At 40.0% G+C, this 22,021-nt stretch overlaps 2 protein-coding genes across 8 annotated transcripts in view; one reads left to right on the top strand and one right to left on the bottom strand.

Annotated features, from left to right (window-relative positions):
- The window catches only part of trip13 (thyroid hormone receptor interactor 13), a 40,063-nt gene extending 30,159 nt beyond the window's left edge, over window positions 1–9,904 (bottom strand). Inside the window, exons 1-3 of one of the 4 annotated variants that reach the window (XM_063069346.1) lie at window positions 9,819–9,904; window positions 8,757–8,854; window positions 6,482–6,647 (exon numbers count right to left, since the gene is read on the bottom strand). In XM_063069346.1, the coding sequence (XP_062925416.1) occupies window positions 6,482–6,647; window positions 8,757–8,845 (255 nt within the window). In that variant the 5' untranslated portion in view covers window positions 8,846–8,854; window positions 9,819–9,904. Of the gene's footprint in view, window positions 1–6,481; window positions 6,648–8,756; window positions 8,855–9,275; window positions 9,333–9,810 lie in introns of those variants that run through there. The other 3 variants (XM_063069348.1, XM_063069347.1, XM_063069349.1) reach the window with 3 other exon arrangements.
- Window positions 9,905–10,112: 208 nt separating this feature from the next.
- brd9 (bromodomain containing 9) overlaps window positions 10,113–22,021 on the top strand; it is a 70,383-nt gene continuing 58,474 nt past the window's right edge. For all 4 annotated transcript variants that reach the window (XM_063069748.1, XM_063069747.1, XM_063069749.1 and 1 more), the window contains exons 1-2: window positions 10,113–10,390; window positions 20,773–20,987. In XM_063069748.1, coding sequence (XP_062925818.1) covers window positions 10,342–10,390; window positions 20,773–20,987 — 264 coding nt within the window. In that variant the 5' untranslated portion in view covers window positions 10,113–10,341. The remainder of the gene's footprint in view (window positions 10,391–20,772; window positions 20,988–22,021) is intronic.

Genomic DNA, 22,021 nt, shown 5'->3' with positions numbered 1-22,021 from the left:
ACCAAGAATTATATTTTTGTACTAATATTTTTTAAATTAATTTACAGACATAAAATTTTTATAAGTCTCCACAAAATAGTATTCATGGGTTATATTTAAAATTTATTATTGATGTTTATTTTTCTGGAATCAATCTATTAAGATGTAGATATTTTAATATTTTTTTAAAGCACTGCTGACAGACATCAGCACTCACATTACAGGGTAACAAATCACAGAAAGGGAAACACGATTAAAAATAATATTTGCTGATATAAAGCACTGGTAAAGTTTATGCTCATCTATTTCATTCAATGTCTGATTTGTAACTTCTGCCCTGCCCTCAAGTTCCAGTCCAGATGACGGTTCTTTACCTGAAGCACCAACTGTCTATTTCCCCCTACATACGCTGCCCGACCTGCTGAGTATCTCTAGTAGTTCGTTTTTTGCCCTGATTTCTATCAATTCAGCAGGGAATTGATTCTCCCTTGAGTGCCTGCCTGTACATTTTACTTGTCAGGTTCAGTAAATAAACTATGTTTCAGACATAGAAGACACAAAAGCTCCTAGTGGCCACAGCACTCCAAGAACTGAAATGGGTTCTATCATCCCCATGACAGTCAGACTTGTGCATTTAATATTTCAGTACTATTTGAGTAATATTCTAAATATATTGTTTGACTAAACATTCTTGATTTAAGTAATTTATTACAGGTTTCATGTAATAGTGCATGAATGACATACGTATTAAGTGCTTCGTGCTAAACGTAAAATTAAGAATGCACACGAGTTATCCCAACTCAGTGTTTTTCTTTTGATTAATGCCTGGAGTTACCAAAACATAATAGTAGTGACAAGGAAATTTTAAACAAATCTCAGAAGAATACCTACCTGTTAAAGTGCAGCGAGACATTAAAGTTTTTTTTAAAAGCACAGTGAGACATAGAATTTTTTTTAAATAAAAGGCAGAAAACTGACGATTTTGCAGGTTCATAAACAGTGAGTACTGGAGGAAAATAATCTTAAACTTGGAAAACAAAGCAGAAATGGTTGCCTACATCGTAAAGATAGACATGGTCAATTGTACAAAAGATTAGCTGAAATAGGTATACTGAACATATTAAGCAGAATTTTAAAGCAAATGAAATAGCCTACGAGAAGTGAGTGCCATATTTGCTGAGTGCATTGGGTTGAAAGGCATAATTTACTTAGACGTTTGACCGCTTCAAGCAAACCAGCTGAAATGAGCTTTGCTGATATTCTGAAAGTAATATAGGAACATTTAGAACCAAAATCACTGTTGATTACAGTACCCTTTAGGCTTCATAAGGAGAATCAAAAGGAAGGGGAGTCCATTTCAGCTTATTGAAGCGATTGTCTGAGCGTTGTCAGTTCAATGATGGACTTAACGATGCATTGAGACTTCATTAACTTTGTAGAATCTTACAAGAAAGCATTCAAAAACTGCTCCTAACTGAAGCACAACTTACATTTGAAAGAGCAGTTGAAATTGTTGTAGCAATAGAAACAGCAGACAGAGACACATCCGAGTAGGAGTCACGAATGAAAATGAGCGCGAACAAAATTGCAACATCTAAATAGAAACTGGCCTAAACAAACAAATTGCATTATCAATGTTGCAGGAGCTCACATACACCAGACCAATGCAGGTTTAAGGGTGAAACTTGCAGAAAATGCAACAAAGAAAGACATACAAAAAGCATGTCAGGCAGGCAAAACTAAATGCATTGCGCGAGAAAGATAAAAAGATAAAAAGTCAAGTTGCACTTTCAAAAAGAGCACTAATCAGCATGCTGTTGATGACAAATATGATGATGAGAATGATATGTGACTGCATATGCTTGAGATTTACAATGCGAAAACTAACAAGTGACAATATGACTGATACCAGAAGTGAAAGGAAAATTAATTGAAATGAAACTGGGCACTGGCTCAGTTCTTTTCAGTCATACTACAAAAAGAGTTTGAATGGCATTTCAAAGATACTGAACTGAAACCTACAGATATCCAACTAGGAAATTATACTGAAGAAAAGATAACTCATGTGGGAATGGTATTTGTAACAGTTAAATACAACAACTATTAAGTAACATTGGGTAAAAAAAAGGGAGGGCCAGCATAGTGGGGCTGTAATTGGCTGAGACAACGACAAATTGGTTGGAGATCCATTCACAATGTGCATGCCACATCCCCTGTAATAGAGTGAACTGAAAGCAAGTGAAGAAAGATACTGGATGATTCCACAGCAGTGTTCAAAATGGCACTGGACAACTCAAACATATCAAAGGTAAAATAGTGTTGAATAAAAATACCACACCCAAGTTTTACAAGGCCCTTCCGTAGATCAATACCCGCTGCCCAGGATAGAGGATGTCTTTGCAAATCTTTCTGGAGGAAAACACTTCAGCAAAGTGGACTTAACTGAGGCCTACCTATAGATGGAGACGAATGAGTTCAAAATGTTTCTCACCATAAATACTCAGAAAGAGCTTTATCACTATAGTAGGTTTATTTTTGGAGTAACACCTGCGTCTGCACTCTGGCAGAAAGCTATGGACCAGATGTTGCAAGGCTGTCCAGGCACTGAGTATTACCTGGATGACATTTCTACAGGTAAGGATAGTGAGTTAGTTAGAGCTTTATTGTCATTGCTGAGGACAAGGTTGCCATGCTACTCCATTCAATGCAAAACCAAACAGTGCACACTGGCATATCAATTACTAAAAACACAATGACTAAATTTAAAATAACAGAGTTATTTAGAATGACATCTATGTTACAACTGAATTAAACAACTCTGAAATTAAAAGAAACACTGGCTCACCCATTCAAGTGTTGCACATGTCCATGTTGTAGAATACATTAAATATAAAATAGCATCAAGAATTATGTTTATGTATCGTACATAGCACCTATTGTTCAGTTACACAACAGCCCTGGGGAAAATGTTGTTTTTCAGTCTGGATGTCCATGCAGAGATGTTTCTGTATCCCCAGCAGCATGGTAGAGATTGAACAGGTGTTTCCTGGGGTGGGGTGAGTCCATCATGATTTTGCAAGCCCGCCATAGACATCTGAGAGTTGTAGATAGCTTCCATAACTGGTAGTCATGACCCAGTGATGTTCTATGCAGTCCTGATCATTCATTGGAGTGCTTTTGGTTGATCTTGTTGCAGCTAATGAACCAGAATGACATGCAGTAGGTCAGTATGCTCTCACTTACACATTGAGAAAAGTTTAACAGCAGCTTTCGGGGCAGATTTGCTCTCTTTAAACTCCCAAGGTACTATAGGCACTGCTAAGCCTTTCCTACTATCAAGGCAGTGTTGGTGGTCCTCTGTGATGTTGTATGCTGCAGTGTTGCTGTGACTGTAAGCAGTATCCTGACCTCTGAATAGGTGCCAGACAACGTTGTTCATCCATGGCTTCAGATTTGTGAATACACGGATATTTTTATTGCTGGTGACATTGCCTAACCAGTATTTGATATAGTACATGATTGTAGTGATGTGCTCCCCCAAGTCAGTTCCCAAATCATGCATTGCTCGGCATGCAAACAGCTTCTAGCCGACGCAGTCCTGAAGCCGTGAGACAGCTCCCTCAAAACTTTATGCAACTGACTTAGTAATTGGTTTTAACTTGCTGATAACTGGTCTGTAGGCTGGAATTAGAAATAAAAGACAGGTGGTCAAACAGTCCCAGATGAGGGCACAGATAAGCCCTGTATGCACCTGCAATATTGGTGTAAACCTGGTCCAGTGTATTGTGTAAAGTTGGCTCAGTTGAAATCACCTGCTACGATGAAGGTGCTGTCAGGGTGGACAGTTGCTTATTAATAACATCACACACTTGTGTTAATGCAAACTTTATTGTTGGCTTGAGGTGGAATGAAGACCATTGTGAAGCGAACAACTGTGATTCCTCTTGTCGGCTGGAAAGGCCTGCAACTTAGCATGGGATATTCTAGGTTGGGACAGCAGTGACCATCAATGGTGAGACACAGTTCATGCACCAGGCATTGTTAACATGAATGCATCAGCCACCGCACGATTTCTTATCAGAATCTCACGTTCTGTTGACCCAAAGGCCATGCAGCCTGATAGTTCAATAACTGTGTTGGACACTTTATGATCCAGACAGATTTCAATGAAGATCATTACATATGAATCGAATAAATTCCTTTGTGTGATAAGTCTCAGTCAGATTTCATCCATTTTATTAGCGATTGATCAAGTGTTTACAATGATGACACTTGGAAGCAGGGGCTTGAAAAGTGTAGCTTTTAGCCTAGTTTAGCATGGATCCCAGCTCACTTATCACCTTCTGCTTCTTCTTGTGGCACCGTCTGTAATGCCTCCCAGTTTGGGCTGGTGACAATCCTCAGTATTATGGCAATCTCTAATGGTATGTGTTCTGAGAGAGTGAGCTGAGAGTTCTTACTACTCTTAATACACTTCATATTAATATTCAGAAGGTCTTGTTGGCTGTATCGTAGAACAAATGTCTGATTTGGAGAGTTTGAAGCCGCTGGAAATATGCACGTTGCCATCTATGTTTGGAGATGACGAGGAACATCTCCGAAATCTGAAAATAGTGTTAAAAAAGTTAGAAGATTACGGTCTCGGAGCAAGCATCACTCACTGTGGTTACACCATTGACGAACAAGAGTGCTGTGAAAATTTAAGTGGTGGATGTCCCAAAGCCAAAGGACATGTCACATTTGCAGTCCTTTTCAGGATTTGTCAATTACTTTAACAGATTTCTGCCAATCTTGGCTATAATGCTCCACCCCTTGAACTCATTACTACAGATCGTGAAGAAGTTGTAATGGACAAAGCAGTGCAAGGTGCCTTTCAAAAAAAGTAGAGGAAATGGTCACATCAGACACTGTACTCACACATTATGATCCACACCGTCCACTAAGGTTGCCTGTGATGCCTCGCTTTATGGTTCAGGTGCAGCCATGTCACATGTTACGAGTGATGGTAGTGAACACCCCATAGCCTTCACATCACGTTCCCTTACTACTACAGAGAAAAATTATGCACAGATTGACAGAGAAGCCTTGAGTCTGGTTTGGGGTGTAAAATGATACAACCATTAACTGTGCAGAGAGTTTACCCACATTACTGATCATTAGCCAACAGTGTCCACTTTCAATGGAAGCGTGTTCCAAATAGCAGCAGCATGAATGCACAGATGGGCTCTGTTTCTTGGAGGACACAATTACAAGATGGAATTCAAGAGGATGACTAATCATGGAAATACTGATGGATTGTTCCATTTACCTTTGGAAAAGGAAATAACAGGAAAATATACAAAAGATGACACTCTTGACATATTCTCCCTCAGGCAAATCAAAAGTCTCCCTATTATTTGTTCACGTAATTCATTACAGGTTATATGCAATAGAACATGAAAAGTATACGTCATTACACTGCCACGTCATAAATGCATCTCAGTAAAGTAAAACTAAGAACATATACAAGTTATCGCAGCTCCGTATTTTTCTTACGATTTCTGGAATTACCAAAACATAAGATTCACTGTAAACAGATGAAGCATGACATACATACTGTATTGTTGTTCAGCAAGATATGTTTTTGCAAATGTACAAGCTAGAAAGCTGTAACAACACATAATGCCTAATGCACAGAATGTTCTTTTTAAAAGGGGTAGCATATCTTTCTTTTTCATTTTAATAAACTAATACTGAAAAATGTTGTTGATTCCCACAATGTATTTGTCTCAAGAAAACTTTCCTCCAAAGTGGAACGAGAACAAATTCTGATACAGCCTTGATCCTGCCCTTGGCCCATCTTAAGACAACATCACAAAAGAACTTTAGCAGTACCAAATGCAACATGTTTCACAAGAAGCATTTCTGGACATAAACATTTGTTCTAAGTATTCAAAGATTAAAGATCATCTTTAGTTGTCACACGTACATCAAATGTTTTGCTTGAACATTCAGGTATATACAAAATGAATGACTGTGTAAAAGACCATCCACTAACATTGGAAAGTGGTGGCCGAGATGCCTTCTTTTGGATATCAAATTAGCAATAAGATCCAGGAAAATCCAATTTTCTAGGCAGCTTCTCAAACTGCAATTAAAACACCACAAAGTTCAATCACTGCAGCTCTACCTGTTCAAGAGATCTATGAAATAGTGTATCTTTCTAATCTAATCATACTTCCAGTATCTCAGTAACACCCTGTCCATAAATATCCACGATTCAAAAGTGACACAATAATTGTTTACAAAACTAGCAATGCATATAATGAACAAAAATAGAAGTAACCAAAGAAATAAAAATGGTTATTAAATTATAGATCAAGTTTCTTTTCCCTCCATGCTTGCTGGTTAGTGAAGAGAAGCCCTTCTAGAACATTAAGCACATCACATGGAGTAAAAAAAAGGTCAATTTTACAAAAAATTCCATTAGCATTTTTTACAGTATCTTACTGTTTTGCCTTACCTGTTTTTCCTTAATTGTAAGGTCTGTGTCCACAATGCTCACAGAATTTACATTCCTTGCCAGAAATTCATCATCAAATTGCGTCCACACGTAATCTCCAAACACTACTTGATGCCTACTTAGTAACTGCAGTACACTCAAACGCACATCTTCTTGCTTCACAGTACTGTAATAGAAACCAAGTAAAAATAATCACCTGCATTTACTAGTTACATTTTTATTAAACAAAATATCTAGCTTGTTTCTCTCGCTAAATTAAAATGGACTATCCAGTGACTTTATTATCATAGCACATTGACACAACACTTGATCAACTGGTGCCTTGACGTTAAAGGGAGCCACTTTCAAGCTCAGTTCTCTGATGTAATGCTTGAAACAAAACTGTGATGAGATCTCGAAAAACCCAAAACAAAAATTAATGATTATTGATAAACAATGCTGCTTGGTGGCACTTTTAAAAACATGAGAAATCACTTTCCTGATGACTGAGAAGCAATTAGCTGGATTGGATTTGTCCTGCTTTTTTTTTTGCAAACCGGGAGTTTCTTGGGCAATATTCTATATGGTCAGGTAGGTGGCAAAGTTATAATTGTATCCTAAAGCTTGACTAGGGGTGTGATTTGTTCTGCAACTCAAGTCTTACAGATGACTCTTCCCATTGCTCTTCTCCCTTAGCTGTTCTCTGATATCAGGTGGTGTGACTTATATTAGCTGAAAACCAGCTTCTGTTTGGAGATGCATCATGCACAGAACACTTCTTGTTAAATGCAGTTTCTACTGATCATAGAGTCAGTACAGAAGCGGGCTCTTTGCACCAACTGGTCCACATTGACCACAGTATCCTCACTGCTAGTCCCAGTTTCCCCACATTCAGCCCATTATCCTCCATGACATTTCCCTTCTTATACCTATCCAAACGCCTCTTAAATGTTACAACTGTACCCACCTTAACCAGTTCCTCTGGCAGATCATTTCAGATAATCATTACCCTCTGTGTTAAAAAGTTACCTCTCAGATTTTATAAAAATTTCTTCCCTCTTATCTTATAGCTGTGTTCTCTAGTTTTGACTCCCCTACCAGAGGCAAAGACTATGACTGTCCAATTTATCCATAGCCCTTATTGATTTTATAAACTTCTATGATGTCACCTCTCAATCTTCTGATGCTTCAAGGAATAAAGATCCAGCGTAACCAACCTCCTCCTAGAACTTAGGCCCTCAAGCCCAGATAGCATCCTTGTTAATCTCTTGTGCACTCTTTCCAGCTTGACATCTTTCTTATAACAGGGAGTCCAAAACTGTACATAATTCTCTAAATATGGTCTCATCATTAACTTGAGTAATTGCAATATAATGTCCCTATTCCTCAATTCGATGGCCTGACTGAAGGCCAGCCTGTTAAATGCCTCCCTCATCACCTTGATTGCTTGTGCAGCTGCTTTCAGCAAACCATGCACTTGTACTCCCAACTAACTGTCACCTGAATACGGCTAAATTTCTCTCTATGGGGAAAAGATGGGATGTGGATCCCAAAAGGGCAGCCAAAACATTGGCAGGACAGGCTGAAGTGCAAATTGCTTTGCTGTATATTTTTCCTATTTTCCTCTAAAATTTAAACTCAGTATTCCTTTACATTCTGTAACATAGCTGAAATACTCAATTCCCGCAGATTTGAAGGCCCAGGATCACTCTAATTTGAATTAGTGCTCTATTGACTTCTGTACTTTCTTTATACTTTATTGTCGCCAAACAATTGATACTAGAACGTACAATCATCATAGCGATATTTGATTCTGTGCTTCCCGCTCCCTGGATTACAAATCGATAGTAAATATTAAAAATTTAAATTATAAATCATAAATAGAAAAATTAGAAAAATGGAAAGTAAGGTAGTACAAAAAAAAACCGAGATGCAGGTCCTGATATTTGGAGGGTACGGCCCAGATCCGGGTCAGGATCCGTTCAGCAGTCTTATCACAGTTGGAAAGAAGCTGTTCCCAAATCTGGCCATACGATTCTTCAAGCTCTTGAGCCTTCTCCCAGAGGGAAGAGGGACAAAAAGTGTGTTGGCTGGGTGGGTCATGTCCTTGATTATCCTGGCAGCACTGCATCATGTTTAAGTGCATTTTTCCTATCCCTGTTTCGCTTTTCTATCCTATTACATCATGAGAAATAAGGTAAGAATTGCACTTAGTGATAGAAGCCATTGGGCCTCATCACCAGAATTGTTAAAACTCAAAATTACTCATTTTACTTTGCAAAATAAAATGACTTACCTGTTCTGTTTAACACAGACTTCCACGTGTATTTGCATTGATTCAAATGATGGTAAAGCTTGCTTTAATTCTCCAGCTGCTGCATCCATTTGAGGTTACTAAAATATATATTTTTAAGAAGTTAATCAATCAATCGACAAAAGCATACTCCCAAATTCAATTTCAGCATTTCAATAACAAGCCATTCATTCAGAAAAATCTGTTGGAACCCAAACATGCACAATTAACTGACCATTTTAAAGCAAAAATATAGTTTTCTCACAATTGCACAAGTTTACTCTCAAAGTATTGCATATCGTCTTTATTTCTTTATTTAGAGCAGGACAGAGAAACTTATCGACTAGGTTAGGACTGAGAATGACAGGTGATTTAAACATATTAGGTTCTAAAAGTGCATGACCAGATAAACAACTTTCCTTTGAAGAATTTTCAAACCAGTAAAGCAAGATACAGAAAAGACCAGTAGGGATCACTTCACTCGCCCCATCACTGAACTGTTCCCACAACCAATGGACTCACTTTCCAGGGTTCTTCATCTTATGTTTTCGTAATTTATTTATTATTTTCCTCTTTTTCTTTTGTATTTGCACAGCTTGTTGTCTTTTGTTCATTGATTGTTTGTCCGTCCCATTGAGTGCGGTCTTTCATATTATATTTCTTGGATTAACTGAGTATTCCACAAGAAAACGGGTTGTATATAGTGACATATTATACTTCGATATTAAATTTACTTCGAACAACTCAATTAAAAAAATACAATTGCTACAAATCATCATGATTTTCCGTCAAAGTCGTTTAGTGATTTTGTTTGAGTAAGAAACATCAACTGAGTACTGTAACCTGGAAAAAATCTCCTCACTCATATCCAGAACCTGTGATGTCTTAGAATGGACTCGCTGGTTAACCATGAAACCAACACACACCCTCCGTTGTGCCGGCCTAGATTTTGCCTCAAGCTTCGGGAACGAAACAAACTCGCAGCTCCCTGATTGAAGGTAACTTGCAGAAAAATCTGTTCCACACACCCTACCATTAACGTCCCTTCAGTCACTACCTACTCACGCTCGATTTCAAGACTGCTCTCCGCTCAGAGAGATTCCTTTCTTCACCAAGTCAAATCCACCGCCACGGGCTCGGAATCGCGCTCGACGTCAAACAGGCGGAGCAAGGTACAGGGGGCGGGGTCGATATCCGTAGCTTTCTTTCTACTGGCTATAAAAATGTAGATCAAATAATATTGTTATTCGATTGGCTATAATCTACATCAATTATCACCGGACCTTCTTCCTTGCCCTCCTCAATTCTGGATTGGCCAATGGTCCTAGTTTTGCAGTCTGATTGGTTCCCTTGGCCGACGGTCGGATAGAGGCGGGCCTTCTGCATAGTTGGAGGAAAGAGCAATGTGATTCTAAAGTACCGGCAGATGGGATAATGCAAGATCTTTGAATCATTTTGTTTAACTTTAGTACTGGGATTGGGTGGTGGTTGGATAGAGGACTCGCGCGTTGACTCAGCTCCTCGGCCTGGTGCCGTTGGGCCGATCAGGCGCTGGGCCTTGTGCGCCTGCGCGGCGCCAGGGCCGGACATGGGGAAGAAACACAAGAAGCTCAAGTGTGAGTGGCGCTCGTATGACGGTGAGTGAGGCCGGTTTTCTCGGCCCGCCCTGCTGCGACGCGAGATCCCTCCGAGAAAGTTCGGGAGGGTCAGCGTCCCGTCAAAACACTTCCTTGGGATGAGCTGGCCCGGAGGTTGGGGAGAGGGGGTGGGGGGAAGGGCTCCTGTTTACTCAACACTGAGTTTAGTGGCCCCTCGGCATCTCTATAAAGGAGCCTGCACCAGTCGAGCAGACCAGGGCAAATCTCTGGCTGCTCGTTTATGCAGGATCATTTACTTATTTATTTTGCTTCTATTGCTTAAGCCTAATAGTTGTTAATCCGTATACACTAAGAAACATATTTTCAGCGCGGGAAAGAGCCCTTCAACAGCCGTGTGTTTCCACACCTTCCCCAACCAGGAGCCTTTTATCACCCCTCTTTTCCTCTCACCCCATCATCTCTGTTATGTACTCGGTCAGTTTCCCTGTTAAAATTATATATAACATTATCCCCAACCAATCATTGCAGCAGAGCGTTAGAAGGTTTCTCCTAAATTTATAGAATCACTTCATAAGTCAAGGCACGAAAAGAACCATTGTGTCTGTTCACACTAACAAAACTTCAGCCCGCTTTAATTTCTAGTTTTTTTTAATCAATGTGGTAACCTATCTATTTTTAAATCAAAAATAACACTGAGTCAGAGCGCCATAGAGAACAGAAAAGGCCCTTCAGTTCAACTTGTCCATGCCAACCAACTGTGCTACCAGTAAGCTAGTCCCATCTGGCCTCCTTTGGAGCACAACCGGTAAACCTCGCCTATCCATGTACTAGATTGCTTTTAAATGTTGCTAATGTGCCCTGTTCATCCACTACTTCTGGCAGCTCATTCCAGATACTACTACCCTTTGTGTGAAGAAGCCAGTCCTGATGTTCTTGAATCTCACCTCTAATCATAAAACTATATCCTCTGGTTTTCAATTCCCCTGTCCTGGAAAAAAAACTGCGTGTGATCTTATCAAGACATGCCTTAATCTCTTATATTCCAGAAAACAAGGTTCTAGCCTATGCATTGTAACTCAAACCCCCAAATCTATGCGACATCCTGGTAAACCTTTTTCTGCATAGAGTAACATAGGATGGAAATACTCAGCGCCTTGATCTTCATTTTCCATTTAATAAAATCATGGATTTCCTGCATTAATCCCATATCTCTGGATTTCTTCATTATCTAAGGAAATCTTACCTGTTTGACCAGAATATACTCAGTGAATGAGCCTCCATGGCACTCTGGTAAATTGAAATCCAAAAAGTTGCAATCCTTGTAACTTTGTGCCATCAGGAAGAGCTACGGTGTACAATGGAAGATATACATTAAGTGAAATAGTGAAGATTACATGCAGGTTCTTGGGGTTTTGGTGAGACTATACCTGGAACAGTCTATATTCTTGTTCTCCTTATCTAATAAAAACCTACAGTTGCTGTTGGAGGGAGGGCAGCAAAACTGATTGCTTGAATGGTGGATTTGTCTAGGCCTCTATTTAGAATTCAGAAAATTAAAATTTGAGCTCACTCAAAAGTACAAGGTTCTGAGAGGGCTTGCAGCTATATTTCATTAGGATTTTGAGGAGATTTGGTTTGTCACCTGAAGCACTCAAAAACTTATATAGGTGTATCGCGGCTGTATCACTGTCTGGTTTGGGGGAGAGGGGTGCTACTGCACAGAATCGAAGGAGGTGGTAAAATTAGTCAGCTCCCCCAAACTGGAACTAGTGATCACTGCCCCAAAATAAGAACTGGGTCATTTCAGATTGAAATGTGGAGAAATTCCTTCATGGAAGGTGGTAAGTCTTTAGGATTCTCTAACCTATGGTGGACCAGTCAGTGATTTAATTCAATACTGAGATCGCAAGGTTTGGATATCAGAGGAATCAAATGGGAATAGGGCAGGAAAATGGTGTTGAAGTAAAAGAATGGCCAGAATTCTTTTGAATGGCAGATCAGGCACAAGGGAGCAAATGACTTACTCTAATTCCTGTTTCCTGAGTTCATATGTTCTCATGCTGTCATTTAGATGTGGCCCATTATTTCAAGTTTGTCATTACTGTTTCCACCCTTTTCAAGTCCCATTGGAACTTTTGTATATTAACCTATGTTTGCTTTCATATTCATTTTTTGTGCCTTTGCTGATTTGTATTCAGTAGAAGCCAGGTCCCTCTGAACACTAGTGCTTTGCAGATACTTAACATCAACAAAAATTATGCTTTATTTTTTGCTGTCCAATTTTACAGTGATTGCCCTTAATCTTCAAATCCATCCATATTCACTATTAGATTCATTGCTCACTGTCTTGTAATTAAGGTCAGTGTCTTAAAAATCTTTGTTTCAATTTAGTTTTAGGTTAATTTGATTGTAAAATCAATAATAAAAATATTGTGATAACATGAGATGTGTCATAAAAACTCTACACAAACACTTGTAAACGCCTTTGAAGTTTTAGAGCTGACATAGGTTGAAATATGCTGTGTACTGAAAGCAATTTCAGAGCAGCATTGACACTACAATTTGAGAGAAATACTGGGAAAATGTGAAAGTTTGCCAGCCTAGACAAATATTTAAATGGAAAGGATCATAATCAGGTTTAATATCACTAGCATATGTTGTGAAGTATGTCATTTTGTGGCAGCAGTACATTGCAATACATAATAAAAACTATATACACAATAAAAATATATTTATAAAAACATTAATAGTGAAAAAAGGAAAAAAAAGTGGGGTAGTGTACATGGGGTCATTGTCCATTCAGAAATCTGATTGGGGTGGGAAGGAAGTTATTCCTAAAACATCAAATGTGTGGCTTCAGGCTCCTGTACCACCTCCTTGGTGATAGTAATGAGAAGAGGACATTTCCTTAGTGGTGGGGTCTGTGATGATGGATGCTACCTTTTTGAGGCATTGCCTTTGGAAGGTGCCCTTGATGCTGGGGAGAATAGTGCCCATGATGGAGCTGGCTGAGTTTGCAACTTTATCCAAACCTGTGCAGTGGCCCCTCCATACCAGACAGTGATAAAATCAGTTAGAATGCTCTCTGCGCTCCACTGTAAATATTTGAAAGAGTCTTTGTTGACATACCAAGTTTCCTTAAGCTACTAATAAAATATAGCCACTGTCATGCCTTCTTTATAATTGCATCAATAGGTTGAGTCCAGGATAGATCTTCAGAGATGCTGACACGCAGGAACTTGAAACTGCTCACACTTTTCATTGCTGGTCCATCAATGAGGACTGGTGTGTGTTCCCCTTCTTGAATTCCACAACCAATTCCTTGGCTCTATCGACGTTGAGTGCAAGGTTGTTGTTGCAATGCCACTCACCCAGCTCATTGAATTGAATTGACTTTATTTCTTACATCCTTCACATGCATGAGGAGTAAAAAACCTTTACGTTATGACTCCGTCAAAATGTGTAATGTGCAATCATAGTAATTTATAATAAATAGAACAGTCAATGTAATATAGAAATACACTCAAATCTGCGTGAAGTTAGTCAGTCTGATGGCTCGCTGGAGAAAGCTGTCACAGAGCCTGTTGATCCTGGCTTTTATGCTGCTGTACCATTTCCCAGATGGTAGCAGCTGGAATAGATTGTGGTTGGGGTGACTCAGGTCCTCAATGATCCTACAGGCCCTTTTTACACACCGGTCTTTGTAAATGCCGTGAATCATGGGAAGTTCACAACTACAGCTGCGCTGGGCTGTCTACACCACTCTCTGCAGAGTCCTGCAATTAAGGGAGGTACAGTTCCCATACCAAGCAGTGATGTAGCCAGTCAGGATGCTCTCAGTTGTGCTTCTGTAAAACGTTCTTAGGATTTGGGGGCCCATACCAAACTCCCTCAACCGTCTGAGGTGAAAGAGGCACTGTTGGGCCTTTTTCACCACACAGCTGGTGTGTACAGACCACGTGAGGTCCTCGGTGATGTGGATGTCGGGGAACTTAAAGCTGTTCACCTTCTCAACCCCAGATCTATTGATGTCAATACGGGTTAGCCTGTCTCCATTCCTCCTGTAATCCACAACCAGCTCCTTTCTTTTTGCGACATTGAGAGAGAGGTTGTTTTCTTAACACCATTGTGTCAGAGAGATGACTTCTTCCCTGTAGGCCACCTTGTTATTGTTTGAGATATGGCTAATCAGTGTAGTGTCATCGGCAAATTTAATTAGCAGATTAGAGCTGTGGGTGACGACATAGTCATGGGGAAACAGGGAGTAAAGGAGCAGACTTAGTACGCAGCCCTGACGGCACCTGTGTTGAGAGTCAGAGGGGTGGAGGTGAGGGAGCCCACTCCTACCACCTGCCGGCGATCTGACAGTAAGTCCAGGATCCAGCTGCACAAAGCAGGGTCAAGGCTGAGGTCTCTGAGCTTCTTGTTGAGTCTGATTGGAACTATGGTGTTGAATGCTGAACTGTAGACCAAGAACAACATTCTCACATGAGCATCCTTCTCCAGATGTGTATGTACAGCAGTGACTTTTGCATCATCTGTTGATCAGTTGTGTCGGTAGGCGAATTGTAGGGCTTACTCCTGTGGGTCTCCTTGTCACCATCTGAAATTCTGGCGACAATAGTTGTGTCATCAGCAAGTTTATAGATGGCGTGTGAACTGTGCTTAGCCACACGGTTGTGGGTGTAAGGAGAGTAGAGCAGTGTGCTAAGCACACATCCCTAAGGTACACCAGTGTGCTAAACGCACATCCTTGAGGTACACCAGTGTTGATTGATTGTCAGTGAGGAGGAAATGTTATTTACAATCTGCACTGACTAGTCTCCTGATGAAGTTGAGGATCCAGTTGCAGAGGGAGATACAGAGCCCTGGGTTTTGGAACTTGTTGATTAGTACTGGGTGTGATGGTGTTGAATGCTTAGTCTAATCAATAAACAGCATCTTGATGTAGGTTTTGCTATTATCCAGATGATCCAAGGCCAAGTGGAGAGTCAGTGAGATTGCATTCACTGTACAGGTTTCCCCCACTATCCGAAGGTAGAGCGTTCCTATGAAACAGTTCGTAAGCCAGAAGGTCGTAAAGCGAAGACGCAATTACCATTTATTTATATGGGAAAAATCTGGGAGCGTTCGCAGACCCAAAGATAACCTACCAAATCATGCCAAATAACACATAAAACCTAAAATAAGAGTAACATATAGTAAAAGCAGGAATGATATGATAAATACACAGCCTATATAAAGTAGAAATACTTTTCCACAATCATTGCCTGCACTGTTCTCCGTATCGAAAATCTCACGCAAGAGCTCTGGGCAGAAAATCTCACGCAAGCGCCATTGGCAAAAACACGGCGCAAGCGCTCTCCAGTAACCTTTAAGCTATGAATGTGCCCAATCATACCAAATAACAACTAAAAATACACAGCCTATATAAAGTAGAAATAATGTATGTACAGTGTAGTATCATGGGAATCAGGAAGACAGCGAGCACACTGATGATGGTTTGTTAGGCTGAGTCGTCGGAGGTTGGGGTGGTGCAGTGGCCCCCACCCTCCGGGCAGCGAACCGATACCGATCCGCGAAACATGCAGGGCTACAGCGGTAGCCGGGACGCACCCAGCACATCTTTAAGAAAAAAGCTGAAATAAGCAAGCTAATTACTAGGTGCTGCCTGGCACGTAAATGTCGGCCCAGATCAGAGGCGATGCAGTCGGCAATTGGCTCTGATCTGGCTTGTTTATTTTGGCTTTTTTCTTAAAGATGTGTTGGGTGCCTCCCGGCTACCACTGCATTCTCTGCGAATCGGTATTTGTCTGCGGCCCGGAGGTTGGGGTGGTGGGACAGTGAGGTGTCATCTCATCGTCAATCAGGGCAGGCAGGTCATCTTCTATGTCTGCCTGCCTCGATGTCGAAGGTCGAGGTTCATCGTCTGCTGTGGCTGATGTGGAAGGCTTGAAAAACGACAGTATGCTTGACTGCTTAGCCTCGTGCATTTTTCTGCCATACAGTTCCTTGCAAGCACTCAAACCATCTTGCAAATATGCCCTAAACCAACGTACCCTTTCAAAACTAAAGTCGTACTTTATCATTGCAGCGGAAATCTCACGCAGCTGCTTCACCTTCAGTTCCTGGATGACTTCACTTTCGGTCCGTTCACTACTGCATTCGATTTCAATTGTTATCCTTTCCTTCCAATTGCATCAGCTCTTCATCTATCAGTTCTTGGTCATGGGATACCAAAACCTCTTCAACATCATCTTCGTCAATTTCCACAAGTCAAACTCACTTTGTCCTTACTTCGTTCACCATGATCGAAATGCTTAATTATGTCTAGTTTTATGCTAAGTGTAACACCCTTACGAGCTCTTTTAGGCTTTTCCGATACCTTAGAATTCATCTTGCAAACGGCTGCTCACAGGCACGTGTTTAAGCAATGCCAGTGAGAATGCAGTTCCGAATCTGGGGGACAGCGGCTGCTCAGGGCGCACGCTGATTTTTTTTTGCACGCTACTTTTTTCGTAACAGTGAAAACACCTGTTAGCGAAAACATGGGACTACTGTAGGTCTTTTGTAACGATGAGGTTTCGTAAAGCGAGCGTTCGGAAAGTGGGGGACACCTGTAGACCTGTTGTGTTGGTAGGCAAATTGCAATGAGTCCAGATCCTTGCTTAGGCACGAGTTGATTTTGGGCCAAAATCTTCATCTCAGTAGATGTGAGTGCCACTGGGCAAAAGTCATTGAGGCAGCTCACTCTGCTGTTCTTCGGAACTGGTATGATTGTCAGCTTTTTGAAGCAGATGTGAACGAACTTTCCTCTGCAGTGAGAGATTGAAGATGTCCTTGAACACTCTCACCATTTGGTTGGCACAGGTTTTCAGAGGCCTGCCAGGTACACCATCGGGGCCTGATGCTTTGCGAGGTTCACTCTCATGAAAGATGTTCTGACGTCGGCCTCCCATTCAGATTACAGGGTCACTAGAAACCGCAGGCATTTGCACAATCTAGTTGATTCTCCCTTTTAAAACATGCAGAAAGGGATTTAGCTCATCTGGGAGTGAAGCATCATGGACATTGAGGAAGTTAAGTTTCACCTTGTTGGAAGTAATGGCCTGCAAACCCTGCTAGAGCTGACGTGCATCTAATTCAAAGTTCAAAGTAAAGTTTATTATTCGAGTACATACATGTCACCACATACAACCCTGAGATTCTTTTTCCTGCGGGCATGCTTAGCAAATCTTTAGAACTTACTGTAAGCAGGATCAATCAACAACAAACTGTGCTCGTGCAAATATAAATAAATAGCAATAAATAATGAGTATGAAATAACATGAAATGAAAGAGCATGAAATAACAAGTTAAAGAGTCCTTAAAGTGACACCATTGGTTGTGGGAACACCAGAAGTAGAATAAGTGTAGTTGCCTCCTTTTGTTTAAGCGCCTGATCTTTGAGGGGCAGTAACTGTCTTGAACCTGGTGGAGTGAGTCCTGAGGCATTTGTACCTTCTACCTGATGGCAGCAGCAAGAAAAGAGCATAGCCAGGGTGGTGAGGATCTTTGTTGTTAGATGCTGTTTTTCTACAGTAACTTTTCATGTAGATGTGCTTAATGGTTGGGAGGGCTTTACCCGTGATGTGCTGGGCTGAATCCACCATCTTTTGTAGGATTTTCCACTCAAAGGCATTGGTGTTCCTGTTCCATACTAGACTGTAATGCAGCCTATCAGCATACTTTCCACCACACATCTATAGAATTTTGCCAAGGTTTTTGATGACATGCCAAATCTCCCAGACTCCTGAGGAAGTAGAGGTGCTATCGTGCTTTCTTTGCAATTATATTTATATGATGGACCCAGGAATGTCCTCTGAGATAGTGACACCCAGGAATTTAAAGTTACAGACCCTCTCCAACTCTGATCCGCCAATGATTACTGGCTCATTGGCCTTTGGTTTTCCCTCCTGAAGTATACAGTCAGTTCCTTGGTCTTATTGACATTGTGAGAAGTTATTATTAGACCACAAAACCAAATTTTCAATCTCCCTCCTTTACACTGATTTATCACTACCTTTTACATGGCCCACAACGGTAGTATCATCAGCAAATTTCTATATGGTATTAGAGGTGTACTTAGCCACACAGTCATAGGTGTAAAGCAAATCGAACAGGGGGCTAAGCACACGTCCCTGTTGTGCTCCTGTGCTGATGGAGATTGTGGAGGAGATGTTTTTGTCATTCCGAACTGACTGGGGTCTGTAAGTGAGGAAATCCGTGATCCAATTGCACAAGGGGGTATTGTGGCCCTGGTCTTAAAGTTTACTGATTAGTTTTGAGGGGAAGTTCCATCTCTAACTTCAATCAGAGCTGTTGCTTAACTTTTAAAATAGCTTTCCGTAGGTTGCATCTGGATTTTTTATATCAATCTGTATCACCATTTTTGAATACCACAGATTTAGTCCTCGGTAGATGACGAATGTGGAACTGGGTAGATTTTGGTTTGGGTATATCCGGTATGTTCTTGAAAGTACACTGAATTCACACAGATCTTGTCGAAGTTGGTGACAACTGGGGTGTATTTGTTCAGATTTGAATCCCTGAATATTATACAGTCCACTGACACAAAACAGTCCCGTAAACACACCTCTGCCTCACTTGACCATACCTTGGTCGGTCTGTATGCCGAGAATAGAAGTAAAGCCAGGTGATTGGACTTTCCAAAGTGTGGTGTGGGATGGCACATTCAGAGTTCTTGATGGCGTGTAACAGTGGTCACGTGTGTTGGCTCCTCTGGTTTGACAGGTGATATGTTGGTGGCAGTTGTTCAGAGACTTCTTCAAACTAGCCTGGTAGAAATCCCCCACAATGATGAGGGAAAAACTACACCAATGTATTGAATCAGCTCTGATAATATTAAAAAGCATTTTAATCCACAATATATTTTTAAAAAATCAAAACAGTTCTCAAATTAAGCTACAGATTCTACTGAAAACATATTTGCATTTAACTAGCACAAACAATCCAAGCTGGTTGTTTCTAATAACTAAAAAATTTCAATGCTCTTTGTTGCTCCTTTTTTATTTATATATTACTGCAAATATCTTAATAGACATTAGAGTATTAAAATTTTCTGGGCCAGGAACATTGGGGTGACCAGAGTTTCTGTACTAAGCCAAGACTGCTAGATCAGGGATATGAACAAAAAAGTGGAGGTGAGGTATATGATCACTTATGACCGCATCAAGTAGCAGAGCAGGTTTAAAAATAGTGTGGTTTTATCCAGCTCCTGTTCATTATGTTATATTTACACATCTGTGAATTTCCATATTTTATTGTGTGGTACAGGTAATATGCATACTTTTCTAATCTAAAGGAATAAAATGAAAACTACAACATTGCAGATTTTGGAAATCTAAAAGAAAAACTGACTGCCTGAAATACCCAGTAGCTTAAAGGATAGAAAAAATTTAACATTTCTGTTGTTCACCTATCATCAGAACTGACTATTACCTTGTCTTTCGTCACAGATGCTGTTGGACCTGTTATGTATTCCCAACATTTTGGAAATTATGTGAACTTTGACTGATTATAGTTGGAGCATCTGTAATATTCTACCCTTTAAAACTCAGTTCTGGTTACAGAACTTGTTCTTGTTAATTTTTTTAAATATTGTAGCTTTTTTCAGGTTTATTTTTAGGTCATCATTTTGTAGATCTCAGTACTTGTCTCTTTTTGTTCACACTCAAAATAATGAAGGAATTTTGCATTATCAGAGATTCTGCTATCAATTTTAATCTGAGGTACTGCTTCTATGGTACTGCTCTTCAAGGGGAAAAGCAAGTGTTGTCAGTCTGACAATGTTTACCTTTCACTAATGCATCACAATCAGATTGCTTCTAGTTGCTTATCCTATTGTTGCAAAATACAGCCTTGCTGAAAGTGGATTGTCTACTGTATTTTCTTATAATAAAGTAATGGTTATAGTATGGTTATGAAGGAATCTAGTAAACTCCATGGAAAAGGATGAACAGTCAATGTTTCAGCCCAAGAGCCTTCTTCAAGTCTCAGCCCGAAATGTTGACTGTTTACTCTTTTTCCATATGTGCTGCCTGACCTGCTGAGTTCCTCCAGCATTTTGTGTGTGTGGCTCTGGATTTCCAGCATCTGCAGACTTTCTCGTTTTTGTGGTAAACTCCATGTTGTTTCTCTCAATCCTTTTTTTCTAAGTAAATAAAATGAATAAAGAAAAAATCAAAACAGATTTATCTTGATTAAAAAGAACAAAATAAATTTAGAAGTTAAATTTTTCATAAAATGATTGATCTTGTTAGAATTGACCTTTATTTTTACTTCTTCTCTTTCAAGCAAATGTTTGCTTAAATGTTAGATCAGTTTTTTCCTAATTCTTGTATGTGTGTTGTTCATTTTAGGATTTATTGATAAACCGTCTGAAAAACCACTTAAGCTTGTGCTGAAAGTTGGAGGAAGTGAAGTAACTGAGCTTTCTGGCTCAGGCCATGATTCCAGTTATTATGACGATCGATCTGATCATGAGCGAGAACGGCACAAAGACAAGAAAAAGAAGAAGAAAAAGAAATCTGAGAAAGAAAAACATATTTCAGATGAAGAGCGTAGAAGGAGAAAGGTAAGATGATAATCTATTTGCTTGATCAAGGCTGGTGTTTATGTGGGGAAGTGTAATAAACTTCGCTAAGAAGAATCACAAAGTAGATTATTAATTCAGGAGATTGCAAATGGGTGATGTTCTGGGGGAATCTAGGTGTTCTAATGGATGAATCACCAGATATTAGTAGGCAGGCCCAACAAATACATGAGGCAAATGGAATTTTGGCATTTGTTATGAAAAGACTGGAGTTGAAGAATAGGGAGGTTTTGTTACTGTGATACAGGGTGTTGGTGTTGCCTTAGTTTTGTGCCCTTTATTTAAAAGAAGGTACAGTAGGATAGAGGCAGTTCAAAGAAGATTCATCTGGCTATTTCCTGGGGTGATAGCGTTCTGTCAAGAGAGACTTGACATTGGATCTACATTCCTTGGAGTTTAGAAGAATGAAATTATAGGGGCACTTGTCAGGATGGATATTCAGATATTTTCATACGTGGGAGTCACAAACAAAGGGCCATAGTTACAAAGTAAATTTCTTCTCTTGGAGTGTTGCCTGGATAGAAATCTCTGCCCTGAGAGCTGTGGAGGTTAGATTATTAGGTATATTTAAGATGAAAAAAGGAATGATTGAGAAATGGAGAATTATGAAAAAGTGACAGAGTAGAGGAGTTGAGGCCAGCATCAATCAGCTGTATTCATAGGTGGGCAGATTTGATTGAGGGGCCAAGAAGCAGCTCATGCCCCTATTTTCTTCCATTCTTGTTTATTCTGCTTTGAAAATTTAACAAAAATAAAACTCTCTGCAGATCAGCAATGGAGAAATAGTACAGAGAATAATCTTGTGTGCCTCAACTCCCTTTCCTCAATTGTTTATTTTCCAAAGTGGAAAATGTGTTACTTTAATTTTCTCATTTGATTTTTTTAATGTCTGTGATGTTTTTGATGGTACATTAGTCTAGTCAACTGATTTCCCTTTTTTTTTCTTTTCTGGTATACTGCTAGTGAAATAATCGTGAGATTTCAACCATGAAGCTCTTTTCCTAACTTTGATTGTC

This window comes from Mobula hypostoma, chromosome 17, assembly GCF_963921235.1.
Source record: "Mobula hypostoma chromosome 17, sMobHyp1.1, whole genome shotgun sequence".
Taxonomy (NCBI): domain Eukaryota; kingdom Metazoa; phylum Chordata; class Chondrichthyes; order Myliobatiformes; family Myliobatidae; genus Mobula; species Mobula hypostoma.
Note: the sequence above shows the minus strand (reverse complement) of the source record. Positions and strands in the feature narration are given on the sequence as shown.